At 37.4% G+C, this 18,700-nt stretch overlaps 2 protein-coding genes across 3 annotated transcripts; both read right to left on the reverse strand.

Annotated features, from left to right (window-relative positions):
* Window positions 1-1,339: 1,339 nt before the first annotated feature.
* On the reverse strand, window positions 1,340-6,134 carry LOC108269206 (E3 ubiquitin-protein ligase XIAP). Of its 2 annotated transcripts, none has more exons than XM_017474895.3 (7): window positions 5,975-6,134; window positions 3,963-4,781; window positions 3,732-3,831; window positions 2,732-2,810; window positions 2,576-2,600; window positions 2,328-2,442; window positions 1,340-2,237 (listed from the first exon to the last, which is right to left on the reverse strand). In XM_017474895.3, the coding sequence occupies exons 2-7, from the start codon at window positions 4,759-4,761 to the stop codon at window positions 2,198-2,200; spliced, it is 1,158 nt and encodes a 385-aa protein (XP_017330384.2). In that variant the 5' UTR covers window positions 4,762-4,781; window positions 5,975-6,134; the 3' UTR covers window positions 1,340-2,197. The 2 variants fall into 2 exon arrangements, with proteins under 2 accessions (XP_017330384.2, XP_017330383.2); XM_017474894.3 differs by having other exon boundaries at window positions 2,328-2,445.
* An 8,229-nt stretch (window positions 6,135-14,363) lies between these two features.
* Window positions 14,364-16,530, reverse strand: psmd10 (proteasome 26S subunit, non-ATPase 10). The gene is given in 5 exon segments (NM_001200340.1): window positions 14,364-14,775; window positions 14,879-15,045; window positions 15,894-16,040; window positions 16,133-16,231; window positions 16,381-16,530. Coding segments are annotated over 5 exon segments (681 nt in total). The 5' UTR covers window positions 16,495-16,530; the 3' UTR covers window positions 14,364-14,621.
* Between the last annotated feature and the right edge of the window lie 2,170 nt (window positions 16,531-18,700).

The raw sequence follows: 18,700 nt of genomic DNA on the forward strand, positions 1-18,700 counted from the left end.
ACCAGGAAAAGAAGAAACAGAGAGAAAAGCGCCATTACCGTCGGACCTACCCCAAAGCATCTTACACCCTACCGCCAGTTCAAGAGGAGAGTTACACAATCATTCCCGAAACCTGGTCTACCCTCACGGAAGCTCGCCAAGAGATATGGGCCTCGGCTCTCTGGAATATCTCCCCAACAACTGGACAGTGAGATTAAGTCCCATGAATGGACACACGAACAGATGAGAAAATTAAAACGACAGCTGCATAAAGCTCTTGATCAAATTATTTTCTGCCTACACTATGTTGAACAAGCTAGAGATATGTTATATGCTAAAAGAAGAGGAAGATACATACGAATGACATGACTGTTGAATAAGTGACTTAGCTCTTATACCTATATTAGGAGATTACTTCCTGTTTTAACAGCAGAATGAAAAGTGAGATTTCGCCAAGAACTTGCGAGGTGAAGATTTGCGCCTCGGTTTTGCTCTTGTGCCACTCAAACCCCACTGGGCTGTAAACATGACATGTCTGTCTGTCTTTACGTGTGCCTAACATGATGCATTTATCGTCCTTGTGATGAGACGCTCATGTTTTTATGTCTCCATGTGCGACTAATTTGTGCATTTATTATCTTAGTGATTAGTGGCATTTCTGATGAGCATTCATTATGAGATGCTTCTGTAAAAGTGTCTGTTCCTATATCCTATATACTTATGTAAACATATTTACTCTTATATACGCACTCTTATATCCGAGTGATGAGACGCCTATGATACATATTTATTTTGAATCAATAAACCGAAGCCTCATGGTAGGCGATTCGAATACACTTCAAATAACTAGTAACGACTCCTGATTGAGTCATAGGCGATTTTTTCTTTCTTTCTTTTATTATTTTCTTCCCGCTCCACTAGACAGAAGGTTCCGAGCCCAGAGTTCCCGGCCTGCGCCTGATAAAGTAGGAAGGGGTACTCATTACAGAGCATTAGCTAAAGTCCGTAAGGCAAGCATATAAATGGGATTATATTGCAAGTAAGAATCTCTTTTTGGGGGAATCTGAAATACAGTTGATATCATTGCATCTTCTAATACCATGATCATAAAACTTACTATAATCAAGATCAAACTTACTCTCACCAATTACTATAACTTTAATCAAGTTAATAAAACTATAAAGTTATCAAAAGCCAAATCAAGAAATGTGCATTATTTCCTAGTCAGAAAGAATCAGGACATAAACTCTACTGTAAACAATTTATTTGAATTCAATAAAAAAAATACAAATAATAATAATAATAATTATATATATATATATATATATATATATATATATATATATATATATATATATATATATATATATATATGTGTGTGTGTGTGTGTGTGTGTGTTAATTAAAGAAAGGCACTGTTAATGAAGCATGAGTATTGGTTGTCTGGGTGCAGATTAAACTGTGATCTAAAAATGTACTTGACTGAGCTTTCACCATAAAACAGTCATGTACATGTCCATGCAGGCAGAGTGTTTGGTTTGATTCTCAGCAATGGCACATAGCTTGTCCATGTCAGTACAGTGTGTCATATTGTAATGTAGTTTCTTTCTTCAGAATAGCACGATTAATGTGCTTCTAAATTATGCACATAGACCTCTAGGCAAAATAAAATTGCCCCAACAAAGTATATATATATATATATATATATATATATATATATATATATATATATATATATATATACATATATAATATTATCTGCTTACAATATATTTATCCTAAGATTACATTTGATCTGTACCCAGACAGCAGCCTCAGCATTACCTGGTCCTTCCAAAAAATGTTTTTCATATGTACTACATATTTGCTCTAACATAATCCAAATATACAAATATTTCTCATTATATACCCTATAGTATAAAACAATAAAATTCTTTTTGTCTAACGCATCCATGTATTGTGTGTGTATGTTTAAGGATCCATATACATGTATCTTTTTAAGGATTGCTCATAATTAAATGAGTGGGAACACAGCAGTTCTGTCTGAGCGTGAGTGCGCTGGAGGTTACGAGCTGAACGTCTTGATTTTCTGTGTGATGTCTGCACAACAGATCGCACACTTGCGAAGAGGCTCGGAGCACTTCTTACAAGTCACCAAGTGTCTGCAGGGGATGAAGACGATCGCAATGTCACTGTCCATGCACACTTTGCAGAGCTTTTCACGCTGCAGCGTCTCCAGCTTCTTCAAGGGGTCTTCGTCTAAAAACCATTAGAAAATGTTACACCCCAATTTGCTGCATGGATATCTTACTTCAGAGAGAACAGAAGATTGCAACGAAATGTACTTACGCAGTATCCTGACACATATCAGAATCGCTATCAAACACACCACTGGTTATGTCTACAACGACATCTTCCATAGTTGAATAGTCCTCACGGCTCTCTGACTGCAGTACATTTGATGCTGCTAAAGAAAAAGCAGAAGTAAGATGCGTGCCAGAAAAAGCCCATCAAATGCATTTCAGATGGCAAATTTTGTGGACAAGACTGACAATACATGTCAACAAATACAATAAATCAAAATCAGATGTACATACCTCTCTCACGACTGAAAAATCCATTCTAAAGAGATAAACATATGAATAATCAAAATTAGAATTCAATGCCTGCTCGATGTTGTAAATGTTTTTTTTTTTTTAAAGCACTTATCCACATTAAACATGAGATTAACAGATTTTATTAGTTTCACTCACTGAAGAGCTGCGTCCTGGAGTTCTTAGCTGAACGCTGTTGATAAACTCTTGCCCTTTTTCTGCAAGCAGGAAACTGCATCTGTTGGTCATTTCAAAAGTGGATTCACAGGTCAAGTGCAGTACTGTACATGTACAACATCTCATAGCTAATTGGTCACAAGGTGTTGACATTTCTATGACAGCAGTACCGATTGTAAGACAAATCAGAGGTTTGTGTTAATGCGGTCTCTCATACGCTATCATCATATGCTCCACATTACTAATAATAAACATGCTGTAAAGAAAACGTTATAGTCGTTGATATGGTGATGTTTTCTGTAAGGATGTGGTTAACATTTATGGAAAGAGTATCTAGTGTCGGTGCTTTGTAACAGTCAGTAAGCTTTCTGATATGGGAGAGTATTCAGGACAGAACATTTTAGGTGCTTTCTGGTTTTTCCTGTACCTTGACAAGCTGTGATTTATTGTCTGAATAAGTTAAAGAGAAAGAAAAACAGAGGCTTCCGAGGGGATGACTTTATAACTGCTATAATATACAGTACGTGATAACAGGAACTAGCGTGTTTCAGAACATTAAATAACTACAAATGGAAAAAAAAGTACACCTTATTTTTTAATAATAAAAAAATAATCTATGGAAAACTGCTGTGGTATAAGAGGAATAAAACGCTTAAGGGCACACTGTCATAGGAAAATAATCAGCTTTGGTGTGGTAACAGTAACTCTACTTCATATTGAGCCTCATCACATCACCCCATTGTTGATTATATTCCTATAAAATTTTGTCCCAAAACGTTTTACTCCTTACTTAGCACAGAAGATTAACTTTAAATAAATCAAAAGCTTCCTGGACCACAAAAGAAGATAATACGAATTGTCAACAACTGCAAAAACATATTGTGCCTGTGTATCAAACAAATTACTAAACACATTATTTTAATTATGTAAAATTCAATTAAGTCACTTTCTACCCATCTACCAATCGAAAGTAGCTAATTACCCTGGATAGTGCTTGGCATGCTCCTCCCACGGGTCCTCATCTGGCTGCCAGTTCTTCAGACGTCCTCCACATTTGAAGCAAACCACACAGTCTCGGTCACCTGCATAAACAACATGCATAACAGTGGCATGAAAATACATCACAATGATGTGATTGTAAATATGTCCTGTTACAATCTGCACAAGACAAGAAAAAACAAACAAACAGTAGAATGCTCGAAATACGCCTTACCTACGCTAGAAAACCCAGCTCTAGCCAGGCTTTCAGGGTTGATGGGATGCACTCTGTCCCTGAAGCTTTCAAGGCGCTCCTCAAAGGACTCCATTGAACTGTTATGAGCACTGCTTCTCTGTCTTGGTTGCGTAGAGGGGATGTTCCCCACATCATGACCCAAAATGAAAGGGCAGTCTGGATAAACTCTGGCATGTTCCTGCCAGGGATCATCACCTTCCTCCCAGTTGACCAGCATGCCTGCGCAGCAGAAACACTGCACCCTGTCTTCTTGCCTGTTACTCTCTGACACGTAAAACATCCCAGCTTGCACTAGGTCATGAGGCTGTACTGGAGACCAAGAGGGCCAGTTGCTGAACGTCCTCAGCCGTGCATCTTCACTCTTCATATGCAGAATACTGGGATACACCGACTCATCCACTACTTCACGTGTTCTTAATCTAAACTCCATGGCTTCTGCCTCCTCGTCATAGATGGGGCCAGGAGACTGAGGGGAAGTTCCACTAGCAAGGCTCCTGTGATGAACGCACCTGAGGAACATGCAGGCAGGTGAGACGTCATGGTGTCTTTCTACTGGGTTGTCTCCTTGGTGCCAGTCCTCAATGGTGTGCAGGCAGCTGAAGCAGCACACTCGATCAGATTCACCTGTGAAGTAGAAGCCCGCTCGTGCCAACCTCTCTGCAGGAACTTGCTCATGATGGGGAAAAGCCCGGAACGAGTTCAATCGTGTGCTCATCGCAGACCAGTCTGGCAGTCCGTCATCAGTTTCAATCTGTTCAAAACTATTAGAGTCAGCCATCGTCGCAATGAGAATGTCAGCTGAAACACAAATACACAAGATCCTTAAGTACCAAGTGAATAAAGAACATTACCAGTTGTCCGAAGGTTAAACATAATTCAAATAACTTGGAAAAAATATTTTATTAAATATCAAAAATCTAAAAGGTGTACTTCATACCTGAAACCTAGATGAACATTTTACAGTTGGTTGTGTGCCTGTAAGTCATCCCCTTCTAATGCTATTGAAGTTAGAAACGTGTATACCAATGTCGTATGTAACTTTAGAGACGGTCCCTTAATTTCCGCTTATCTGCGAATAACGAATATCGAACGTCCAACGTCATACCAACTTTATGCCCGTAGGTTGGAGAGTCATTACTGTTTTCAATCCACTGACAGACTATCTTGTTATAAACTATTTTATGGACCACGTAGTGGAGAAGCACTGGTGAAGCCAAATGAATAAAACAAACCAAACTGTCTACAGGTGTGTTTTTGTATGCTAGTGAAGTTGGCAGAAGAGGTGATATGAATCAGTGTATTTATATATTTATTTAACCGTCGAGCTTGTCGCGAAGCTTTAAATGACAATTCATTTTCTTTAAAAACAAACAAAAAAAAAATCTGACTGTAAAATACTGTTCAGAATGTAATGCACTGTATCTAAGAATTACACGATTTTAGTGCTTGTTTTATTTATTTATTTTTATTTCGGAATTGCACATAAGATAAGACTTCTTGTGAAGCTTCCCTGATGGAATTATTCGTGTATAATTTTTTTTGCGCATTTTTGTCCGCTGCAAAAAATTTTTTTTACTGCTGCAAATATTTTTACACCTTCACTCAACTGACATGTCTATGACACTATGACAGTTTATAGTAGCATTTCCGTTATTCCTCTGCAAAAGGGCTCTTTGATCATTGCTGGTATTAGTTTAAAACAAAGACTAGATAAGGTCCAGCAAACACTTTAACTTGGGTCAAATTGATTGCCTTGTTGTCAGCGACGGCTTCCTGCTTAACAATTCAACCAAAAGTACAAAAATGTTTGGTCCAATTGTGACAAAGTATTTCAATACTGTTCACCTTCCCACACACAAACATTTTTATAAAACAATACACAAACATATAAAGACAAATTGCCCACTCACTTCTACATACCCTGAATAACGGTTTATGCTAGCGACAGTACAAACAGGAAAACCCCGGGATCGGTTTATAACATTACTCACCTTATGTTGATAAATCAGGTAAATCTGACCCTTATGTATCTGATGGTACTGTTCAGATACTGTTATATACCGACAGCTTTTCTGTTGACAGACAGCTGACCTGCTCGACCCTTCTACTGCAAGAAGTCCAGAACCACAGCCAGGAGGAGGGGCGTGACGTCATTAATACGCGCATGACACATTTTTCTCTTAAACGTCGAGCACAGCACATTTCAAAAATATTTTCATTCTCCCACGTCTTAGTTTTGGTTTCCATCACATGTTGTTTTTTTTCTTTGTAATTTTGATGTCTTCGTTTCCTCTGTAAAATTCCTACATTCTGTCGCAAACCTAGACCACATTCTTATCACTTATCTTACATCTCTCAAGATTAGAAAAGTTATTTCGTTTACCAAGTTCACTACGTTTCGTATTTTCATCTCCATGTTTTATTTTAGCTTCAGCATAAAGTCCAGTAAGTGGTATAGGACACTGTTGGGTACCCTGACAATGGAGAGACTAAAGCAAGTAATGCAGGCGAACCCGAAAGTATGGCGAGGGAAAATACAAATAATCTCACTGTGACCCTTGTGAGACCTGAAACATTTACTCAGTATTTATTCAGCTTCTGCTCTTTTACACACTGGATTTAAGTTTTTAATCTTGATTGGGTAAATATACTGCATATTAATGCCCATGGCTTTGGGATGGGATGTTCAATGGCCAGGTGTCCACATACTTTTGGTCATATAGTGTAAATAATCAGGCAGAGCAGTGTTCTCTTGTGCCATGCTTAGACAGTCGGTATTACAAACTGCTACTGTAATATTTCTTATACAGTCCCTTATAAGTTTACTGTGAACACTCTTCCCTCCCTGTGAGCACCCCTGCTCTCTGTTTCCTGGTTCATGTGTTGGTACCTTTTTCTCTTTGTTTCTTTGTTGACTCCGATGCAAACAGATGAAGCCCCTCACCATTTGTACGGTTCAGTGTAAAAGGAAGGCGGTTCAGTGTAAAAGGAAGTCGGGTAAGTGTAAAAGGAAGGCGGTTCAGTGTAAAAGGAAGGCGGGTCAGTGTAAACAGAAGTCGGGTCAGTGTAAAAGGAAGTCGGGCAAGTGTAAAAGGAAGGCGGTTCAGTGTAAAAGGAAGTCGGGTCAGTGTAAAAGGAAGGCGGTTCAGTGTAAAAGGAAGTACCGCAGCACATAGAAACTTATTGTAACATTAAACCCAGGGTTAGTCTTAGAAACTACAGCAAAAGGCTGTTTTTTATTGTGTGAGGGAAATTATTCATTTTTACTTTGTAATAATTTTGTTTCTGTTCAAATTCATCTGAGGATAACGCCTAAGAAGGCCATGTCATGTCACTGAGATCAGTACAGAATGTTTATCTCCTTACAGAGACACAAACATGTTCTTCTGTTCAAGGTTCATCTGCACATCTTCTAAGACCCCTAAAACAAAGCCTGTTTGAACTGCCTCAAACTGCTTCTTATCAGTACACAGAAGTGTGTCATGCTCTGCATTTCATATATATAGTAGTGGTTCAGCACAAGCGCTTCAGAGCACTTTCATTATTTTATACTGCTTAATTCTATCCTGTATTAACCATCTTTCTGTAATAAACATTTTTTTACCTTCAGAGGGCGAGTCTGCAAGTGTTGTCTAATTTCTACGACAATTGCTAAAAAAAATGTAAAAAAAAAATCCACACTATATTATGCTCCATTCGTCTTATCAAAGAACTTGCAAATAATCAAGGGTTGTTTTTTTTTTGTTTAAATAAGAAAAATAATTAAAATTCAATAACTTATTGCTTATAGGAGTTACACATGTAAAACCAAATGCATAGCATATATTTTATTAATGATTATTAATGATATACATTAAAATACATAAAAAATTTGTTCAGTTCTACTTAGTTCTCTGCCCAAAGTAAGCAAATACATACTTTTTCCTTTTTGTGTGTTTATTTCTTGAGAAATAGAAGAGAAAAGCTTGTATGTGCAATGAATGTTCAATATAAAACAAACTTTACCACCGTCAAGTTCAGTGTCGTGGCTGTGGATGTCTCTAAAATCAGTAGCTACTAATCTCTAATGTAATCTTTATTAAAATCACTTTTTTTTTTCAAGATAAAACCCAACATGCGTTTCTGACATGTATTTGTATCATCATCAACTGCATATGACATTAGTACAGAGTTTGGGAATAAACGTGCACAGAACACTTTACACAAGAATACTTATAATTTAGAAACTAATGTACAGTATAGACTTGATACAAAAAACAAAAATAATGATTTTCAGGTTTGCTGAAATTCATGGCAGTTCCTGGCACAAAAAAAATCTGAATGCACCACTTTAGTGTAGTGGGATTGAAAATAAATGCATAGGGAAGTGGTTGGGAACTGCAACAGGAACTTCACAACCACATTGGATGGCTCTCACATTACAAACTGCTTTTTCCAACAAAGGCTTTTTTTTTTTTTTTTTTTGGTGAGGCACCTAAAGACATTTACTGTGACTGCAATCTGATATTTCGGTAGAGCTGTGGTAGCTTCTGCATATGGATGTCACCTCACAGCTGTAGCACGCATGGCAGTGGAATGACACATTAGCACTTCAGTTTCAAACAGAGCTAAACATAATTTCTACTATAACCTATATTTGAAAAAAAAAAAAAACAGTGTATTTGTCTCATTTGTCTTAATATCTATAGAGATCAATGATTCATTAATTCATTAATTTTCCTTCTGCGTTTCCTTTTGGGGGTCGCAATGGGAACAGGTTGAGAATGTGAGCCCAGACTTCTCTATTGCTAGCCTCAGATTCCAGCTCCTTTTTGTGATCCTCACACATTCTCAAACCAGCTGTACTTGGTCTGACCAGGGGTCTCCACCTAGTGGGTCATGCCTGATTTAGCTGTAGCTGAAGATTATGAAAATCACCTCAACTGGTTCAATTTGGAGGAACAGCACTTCCTAGATTGCCAAGCTTGTCACCCTATAATGGAGAGTAAGCTCAGAAACCCTATGGAGGACCTTATTCTGTCAGTAACTACCATCAACTCATGACTATAGCTGGTGATAGGTACATAAATAGATAGCTTTGTCTGCTTAAAAATACAAAGCTCCTGCTTTTCACCACCACAAACTGGTACAGCAACTTTAACACTGCTGCTGCTGATCTGATCCGTTTGTCATTCTTAATCTTCGTCTCTTTTCCCATCATCTCATGAATAAGATACCAAGATATATACACTCCTCCACCACAGGCAAGAGAGAATCATGGCCTCAGACATAAATGTGCTGATTTACATCCCAGCCGCTTCACACTCAACAGTAAAATGTTTGAGTATGTGTTGGAAGTCCGCTTCAAAAAGTGCCAAGAGAAAATCATCTGCAAATTATAGGGATGCATTCTGGACAACTTTCCAACCTTGAAGACAAGATACACCCCTGATGCAGACTGCAATCCTACAGAGACCGGATTGCATAAAGTAGTGACCCAGATATCAAGTACTCCTATAATACTGCCCACAACAAATGTCAAGGCACAAACATTGTCTTATTGAATGACATGCTATCTTATTGAAATATGGAAATATTCAATTGTGCCAGTTTTCTTAGCTTTATTTTGCATTTACACACATTTTCTTATTAAAATGTTCATATAAATGTTCTTGTTAATAGAAAACCATATAACATTAAAGGACTCAAGTAGCTATAGGACTTAAGTTCCTTCTTGAGACATTTCCTGGAGACGTATTGACTTGGATGACCTCTTATTTACTTCCATTTGTACTTGGGCTTGGTTTGGTCTTGTTTTTCTTTCCTTTGCTTTTGACAAGAAGTAATTCTCTACATTTTTCCAATAGCCTTCCGGCTTGTAAACGTGATCTTTGAACTGCAAAAAGGCAGCAATGTTCTTTTTTGAGAGCAGTGACTTTCTCCTTGCAACCCTGCCATGCACACTATTGTTCACTGTTCTCCTGATGGTAGATTCATGAACATTAACATCAGCCAATGTGAGAGGGGGCTTTAGTTGCTTAGAAGTTACCCTGGGTATTCACAAAAATTGTGAATATTTGGGAAACCTTAATTTTTTTCCGTAATTTAATTCAAAAAGTGGAACTTTCATATATTCTAGATTCGTTACACATAAAGTGAAATATTTCAAGCCTTTTTTTTTGTTTGTTTTAATCTTGATGATTACGGCTTACGGATAATGGAAATAAAAAAAAATCCAGTATCTCAAAATATTAGAATAAAGATTTTATAATACAAAAACTAATTTCATGACTACCACTTTTGACTTCAATAGGGCCAAAGTAATCAAATCCTGGGTTCGTAAAGGGTGGCATATTAGGAGTTATACGATCTTAAAGGTAAATCTGTCATCTTTTGTTCATCTGCTTTCCCTTGAACACGTCTACAGAAGGTGCAGTGGTGAATTATACTTCTTGCCAGATTGTTTGCCCTGGGTAAACAATAGTGTTTGGACAGCATGTAATTTCTTCCTAAGTGACCATGAATATGTTATAAAATGAGTCTGGAAATATGGGAATGTTTAGGCAGAATGGTTTGTTTTTTTAGTTCCATTGGCATTGCTATTTTGTTAAGCCTTCCTCCTACCTTGAGTAGACCATTTTCAATGAATGGATTTAGATTGGCAATAGCACGTCTGTTTTGAACTTGATTTTCCTGTTCAATGTCTTTGACTTCCTCTTTGAAGTATTGCCTTTAAACATATTTAATTACTGACTCCTCTGCAACTTTTAGATCTTGTACTGACAGATATGATTTGGGTCTTTTATGTGCAAGATCAAAAATTTTTGGTCGGGAACCATTTCATTAGCTACATATTTTGACTTTCAGACTTGATTGGAGGAAATTCTTGAATTTTAGAATCCATGCTACAGTCCTCGAGCTTGTTCCATTGACAGTAGTGTTCAATCAACTCGGTTGTAGCACTTTTTGGCTCTTCCTTTAAAGCAAGTACATTGATAAGTGTAGGCCTTTTGGCCTCTGGGTCATTCAAGTCAATAGTATAGTTTGCATGTGAATTACAGCAGTGGTTTTCCTCTAATTTTAGGAAATCTGGTCCATGTAGCCAATGTTTCATTGCTACTAGAGCCTTTGTATCCAGTTCTCCTGATGCAGTCTGTTGGATTATATTTTGAACTTGCATACCTCCATTGGCTTGGGATTGAAAGGTCTCGAATAATGGACAGTCTATTTGCCACAAAAGTGTGAAATCGAGACTTTTCGTTGTTTATGTACTATTGACTAGCTGTCAATCCAGAACATTGATTCATTCAAAGGCAGGTGAAGTTCTTTCTTCAGCATTCGATCAATACACAATGCCAGTGTAGCTGCAGTGAGTAATAATATGGATGGTAATTTGTTTAAGAGGAGAGAAGAAAAAAGGTGATGTTCAGCAGACATGTTTGGTAGACGTGTTCAGCAGAAATGTTTAGTTCAGCAGAAATGTCCAGCAGAAATGTTCAGCAGAAATGTTTAGTTCAGCAGAAATGTCCAGCAGAAATGTTCAGTAGAAATGTTTAGTTCAGCAGAAATGTCCAAAAGAAATGTCCAGCAGAAATGTTCAGTAGAAATGTTTAGTTCAGCAGAAATGTTCAGCAGAAATGTTCAATAAAAATGAAACTGGAAAAAAAAAAAGAGGAGCTACTCTTGCTTTGGCAAAAACAAAGGATGTTTCTATTTGGTCTTTGCTATTGCTTTATCTGAGGTAGCTCACAGTTCCATAGCCATACTCACTTGTGTCAAAGAAATGAAGTTGACTTCTCCAAAAATTGTTGATTTCATACATCTTGGGATTAGGAAGTTGGACAGTTGTTTCCAGCCCACGAGCCATTTTTCCCAGAGACAAAGCTGGGTTTCCGGTATTGTCTCATCCCAACTACAACCTGACTTGCAGAGCTCCTGTAGAATCTGTTTTGCTTTTAATGTGAATGAGGTTAAAAACCCAAGGGGGTGATACAGTGAGTTTACAACAGAAAGAATATCTTTTCTGGTGGGAGTCTTCTGTTTAACATTGAGGTTGAATGTGAACCTATCTTCTTCAATATCCCACTCTACACCTAAGGCACGTTCAGCAGACAGCCTTTTACTGTCTAAATCCAGCTCGGGAACCGGATTTCCTTTCTCAGCTTCAGATAGTGAAGACAAGACTGTTTTGCTTTTACTGACCCATTTGGTCACCATGAGTCCACCTTTAGTACACACTTCTTTTACATCTTTGGCCAGTTCACATGCTTGTTTTTCTGTTGCTACGGATTTCAGACAGTCGTTCACATAGAAGTTATGTTGGATGGTATTAATAACTTCTTTGCCATAGGCCTCTTCATTGTCATTTGCTGTTCGCTTTAGAGCAAATTTGGCACAGCTTGGTGAAGATATGGCGCCAAAGGGGAGGACTTTCATGCTGTATTCTTCCAGACTTGCTTAAAGGTTACCGTCTGGCCACCACAAGAACCTTAAAAAGCTGGCATGTTCTGGAAGGACTCTGACGATGGAACATATTTTGAATGTCTGCCATGAGCGCAGTTGGTTCCAGACGGAATCTTAAGAGGACCCCTATAAGGTTATTTGCCAAATCTGGTCCCTGGAGAAGCACTTCGGTAAGAGATATGTCTCTGAATGATGAAATGCAATCAAACACTACATGTATAGTTTTCTTACGTTTGTGGTACACCCCACGATATGGTATGTACCAGACTTTTCCATCTGACTTGTCAAGCTGTTACTGGGGGATTGTTTCTGCATGTCCTTTTTGCAACATGTCCTTCATGAAACCACTGAATTCTCTATGGTAGGCTTCATACTTTTTCAGCCTTTTCATCCTCTTAGGTAAAGAACATACTTTTGCAATGCCCTGTTATCCTCTGTTCTGATATTTGGCCAGTTCATTCCCCTCTCAATATAGGCGGTAGATAGTCTTATTTCATCACCAAAGTTCTCTTTGAGCAATTGCTTTACCATTGAGTAACCTCTTGTTGGATCAATGTGAAGGCAACTACGAACTAAATCTCTGGGTTGCCTAGATGTATACTGTTCAGGATAATAGAGTTGGTCTTTATTACCTTTATTACCTGAAAGTTTTACTTTCAATTGAATGCCCAAATGTTCTCATAAAGGATATACAATTAATAGTATCACCATTAAAAACTGGAATCTCCCTGCTTGGGAGTAAAGCCAGGTTCTGCTATCTGATTAGAATTTCAACCAAGTCATTTTGCTGTCCAGCTGTGGCATTATTATTATTATTATTATTATTACAGTTAGATTTATATAGCACTTGTCTAGACACTCAAAGCGCTTCACATAGTATGGGGGAATCTCCTCAACCACCACCACTGTGTAGCATCCACCTGGATGATGCGAGAGCAGCCATAGTGCGCCAGAACACCCACCACACACCAGCTATTAGTGGAGAGGAGAGAGTGATGTAGCCATTTCAGAGATGGGGATTATTAGGGGACCATGATAGAGAACGGCCAAAGGGGGACCTTCGCCAGGACACCGGGGTTATACCCCTACTCTTTTACGGTAAATGTCCTGGGATTTTTATAGACCATAGAGAGTCAGGACCTCGGTTTAATATCTCATCCGAAAGACGGTGCTGTTCTTACAGTACAGTGTCCCCGTCACTATACTGGGGCATTAGGCCCCACACAGACCACAGGGTGAGCACCCCCTGCTGGCCTCACTAATACCACTTCCAGCAGCAAAATTAGTTTTCCCATTCTGTTGAAATGAACAAAATGACTTGAAAAAAGATTCATTCATTTTGCTGAAGATCAAAGATCCAAAAAAAAAGAGAACTTTTCCAACAATATTATAATTTTTTAGATGCACCTGTACTTCAGAGAAACATTACATGGTTAAAGGGAACAGCAGAGTTTGTAGGGACTGAGCATGAAAAATTTACATTTATTTTAATATATTATATATATATATATATATATATATATATATATATATATATATATATATATATATATATATATATATATATATATATATATATATATATATATATATATATTATATAATAACTTTGGCACATATATTTTTGAAAGAAGATGATACCAATTAAAAAGAGGGTTTCTATTCAATGAAAATGACTTGTTTGTTAGAACAAAGAAATAGTGTCTATTGTTTCAGCAAGCTTGGGGACTAGACCCATCATTACTGGTTATGTGTAACCATTAAAACAGCGAAAACTGAGAGAAGATCAGGTTTATCGCAACTCTTGGGTAAACAGTGCTAATTCAAATTCCTCATTTTTAACAACAAACTTGTATAATAAACCACGTCTGCAAACATTTTCCTGTAATCAGCATCACATGATTGCCAAAAAAAACCCAGATTAAAACTGCCCGTGTGTTAAATGTTGAAGAGAAGCGCATATTTTATTAAACCACAAATACAAAAAAAAGAGGAAAATCTTTCAAAAACATCGACCATGTACTTTTCAAACTTCACTCCCACATACAATCAAGGCCAGGCTCTAGTTTTTTGTTTTATTTTAAATTCATGAACACTTTTTGTTCACTGTCCACCATACTCTGGGACAGAAGCTCCTCGCATCTGTAGAGCCGACCAGCCTGAAGCAGCTGATGCACAAACCTTCTCATAATCACTTCAGCCTTCTACAATCCTCCGAAGAATATTACCAAGTCCACCTTTGGCAATCTGTAAAGGTGTCTTTTCATCCTTATTCTCAATGTAAATGCTGGCACCATGTTCGACTAAGAGCTTTGCAGCCTCTACTCGCTCCTCATCACATGCAAGATGGCTGGCAAAAACAGAGAGACACCATTAGTATAGAAGTTCTGTCACGGATGTGAAAGTGATACAGCACAAGAAAATCTTTTGTATGCAAATGTGACAACACTCACAGGGGTGTGTTGCCCTCAGAGTCCTGAATATTAGTAGAAGCACTCTGTTTTAAGAGAAGTTGGATGAGACGATAGTTCCCCTTTGCTGAGGCTCGGTGTAGGGGTGTGGATTCTAGTTTATCTGTGGCATTAGGGTCAGCACCATTTTCCAGCAAAAGCACGGCTATCTGTTTAAAAAAAAAAAGAGGCATGAATGTGTAAATGTTACACACCAGTACATATGTAGTAGACTCAGCTTATTTGATAAAACATTTTATCTTCTAAACCTACCATATAAGTGCAATGTGTAGATTTATAACTACTGACTATACCCCAGGTGTTATTGTGCATAATTTGTCAGTCTGTCTATCAATAAAAAGCGAGCAGTATATTGTACACAGTGCCTGAAATCTCCAGCATGTCTTCTGCGTCCGATTCACTCATACTGCCAGCACACACACTACTGTGTCAGTGCTGTGCAGAGAAAGATTAAGTATCCAAATAATACCGGATCAGTGATGGTTCCTTTTCATGGATGTGATAGAGGAAAGCTAACAAACTGTACATAATAAGAGATGGGATACAATCAGTAAGCATCTATATGGTGAATGTACCAAATACAGTGCCAAATGATTGTAGGTACACGGTGTGTGTATCTAATAAATGGTATATATTCCATCCATCCATCCATTTTCCATACTGCTTATCCTACACAGGGTCCTGAGGAGCCTGGATCCTATCACAAGGCAGGGGATTCCCTGGACTGGGTGCCAACCCATCGCAGGAGACAATCACACACATTCAAACACTACAGACAGTTTGGAAATACCAGTCAGCCTACAACACATGTCTTTGGACTGGTGGAGGAATCCATAGTACCCAGAGGAAACCCCCAAAGCACTGAGAGAGCATACAAGCTCCGTGCACACAGGCTGGAGGCGGGATTCGGACTCCCAACCCAGGAGGTGCGAAGCAAACCATTAACCACTTAATGAAGAAAAAAAAAAAAGCAAAACATTGAAATTTCTGAAGCTACCTCATATTTATCCTTTGATGCTGCATAATGTAATGGGGTGCACCCATTTTGGTTGACTGAATTGAGTTGTGCTCCTCTGCCTATCAGAGATCTAACAATCTCCTCTCTTCCTGCAGAAGCTGCAATGTGCAGAGGAGTCCAAGACGCCTGAAAATAAAAAGGTGTCACACAAACAACATGGTCAATAATTTCATACTAACACATTGCAATGGACAGGAGTGACAATGCAGCTGACTCACATCATCCTTAATATCCACCTCAACACCAAGATCCAAAAGAAACTGTACGATATGTGCATGTCCAGCTGAACATGCCCAGTGCAAAGCAGTCCTGTGGTCCTGTAAGGATAAACACAATCAGCAAGAAAGCAACCAGACTCTGTCAATAATAACTACCTAGTAATATGAACTTATCAGAAAGGATTAGTGACTAGCTATTTAGCTAACTGCATCATGCTAAATATTTCACTAATATTCCCCACACACACCTGATCTGTTCTCGCTGCCAGACTTCTGTCAGACAAAATACATTTTTTCAGTTGCTCAATTTTGCCCGTGTAGGCCAAATTACAGATCTCTAAATTGGACACAGAGCCCTCCATAATAACGTCCCACAATATTCCTGTAGCGTTCACAGCGGATGTTACACTGAAACGTATCCGGTATGGAAACTTTCAAGATTTCAAATTTAAAGTATTGTTAAACCATGAAAAAAAAAAAAGAAATAAAAAAAGAAAAAAAAGAAGATATGTTAATGAACACCACTGTCTATACAGATACATAACTGGCATAAAGTTGGCGTGACGTTGGACGTTCAATATTCACACATATGCGGAAATTAAGGGACCGTCTCTAAAGTTACATACGACATTTTTATACACGATTCTAACTTCAATAGCATTTGCATAGAATGACTTACAATCATATAAACCACTGGAAAGTGTTCATCTACTTGTCAACTATAACGCACACCTTTTTAGATTTTTGATATTTATTAAAATAAGCTATTAAATAACGTGTAAATTTTATATGAATTTCACAAAATTCAGAATGGGCCCATACACAAAATATACCATAATTTAAAGCTCAATAGCATTTGAAGGCAATGATGTACAGTCACACATCCAACTGGAAAGTGTTTATCTAGTTGCCAGCTATAACGTACACCTTTTAGGTTTTTGATATTTAGTAAAAAAAATTTTTGATCTTTTGTTCTTAGACAATCCAATGCTATTTTCAAGTGGTGGTGAATAAGAAAGACCAGGGACACAAGATTTTTTTTTTTTTTTATAGTAGATCACTACACAGAGAGTCTTATACTTCATGGAGAACGAGATGAAGTACGGAGAAACAGTCTCTCAAAGGTAAAGATTATCTTTATCTTTAATTATCTTTAATAATTCAATTCAATTCAATTTTATTTGTATAGCACTTTTAACAATGGACATTGTCTCAAAGCAGCTTTACAGAAACAAACACAGTATACAGATTTTAAGTATGTGAATTTACCCATAATAGTTTAAGACAGTTACATATCAATGAAATGTCATAAGTTTTTTATTTAATTTAATTTTTTTAATTTCAGGTGGACTTTGATGACTATGAAGGAATGATAAGTTTCCTGTATGTCATTGGGAATCATTGGATATTTTTGGTGAATACATTTTATAGTCCTTTTTTAATATACATGAGACACTGGTATATTACTCTATTCTATAGAGGATGTTCATAATTTGGTTGGCTTGAAAAATCACATTGAATAATTGTTCAGATGAGCCAAGGCTATTCAAACACCAACCATCAAAATTCAAATATAAACTAACCCTTACAAGGGTTTCAAACCAATCCGGACTTTTTCAAACCAACCTCAAAGTTTTTCTACAAACTTTGTTTTGTAGTTTCATTCTAGTTTCATCTATTTTTTATCTTGCACAGTATCTCCATTCAGCATCCAGCCAGGTGTTTGTGGTAGACCTAGCAGGACATGATGAAGAAGCAAAATCCATGCATGCAGCCCCTAGATTTCAGTAATATTTTTAGCTTGTTATATACTGTACTTACAAAGATGGGTTACAAATTAGAAAGAAAAGCATGACTGCTTAGCCCCTACTGTGAAGAGGCCCATTTCTTTTTGATGTGTTTTCTTGTCACAGGCCATTGAATGGTATTGAATGTATTGTATTGTGAATTGAATTGTTTATTGAATGTACAGGGTATTGAATGATATGCTGTGTCCTTTTCTATCACCGGATCTTTAGTAAATGAAACAAAAAATTTGATTTTGGACCAAACTGTCAGCGCTCTCCAGTATCATCTTGAAAATGTAAAAATGTAGAAATATATTTAGAAAATATTATGTTCTATCCCGCCTGGTGTTCCAGAGACTTGGCATAGATCTTGCAGATCCTTAACGATTATTTTCGTAAGAATAAAATGACAGGCTTAGAGTCTTTTACATTGTGTAAGTATACTAGTCTTCTCATAAGTTACGGTTGACTTACATAAGACTTACAGTTGGTTGTGTGACTGTACATCATTTCCTTCAAATGGTATTGAGCTTTAAATTATGGTATATTTTGTGTATGACCCCATTCTGTAGTGAAATTCATATAAAATTTACACATGATTTAATAGCTTATTTTAACAAATATCAAAATTCTAAAAGGTGTGCCTTATAGCTGACACCTAGATGAACACTTTACAGTTGGTTGTGTGACTGTAAGTCATTCCCTTGAAATGCTATTGAAGTTAGAAACGTGTTTAACAATTTCGTATGTAGCTTTAGAGACGGTCCCTTAATTTCCGCAT

Source organism: Ictalurus punctatus, chromosome 8 (assembly GCF_001660625.3).
Source record: "Ictalurus punctatus breed USDA103 chromosome 8, Coco_2.0, whole genome shotgun sequence".
Lineage (NCBI taxonomy): Eukaryota > Metazoa > Chordata > Actinopteri > Siluriformes > Ictaluridae > Ictalurus > Ictalurus punctatus.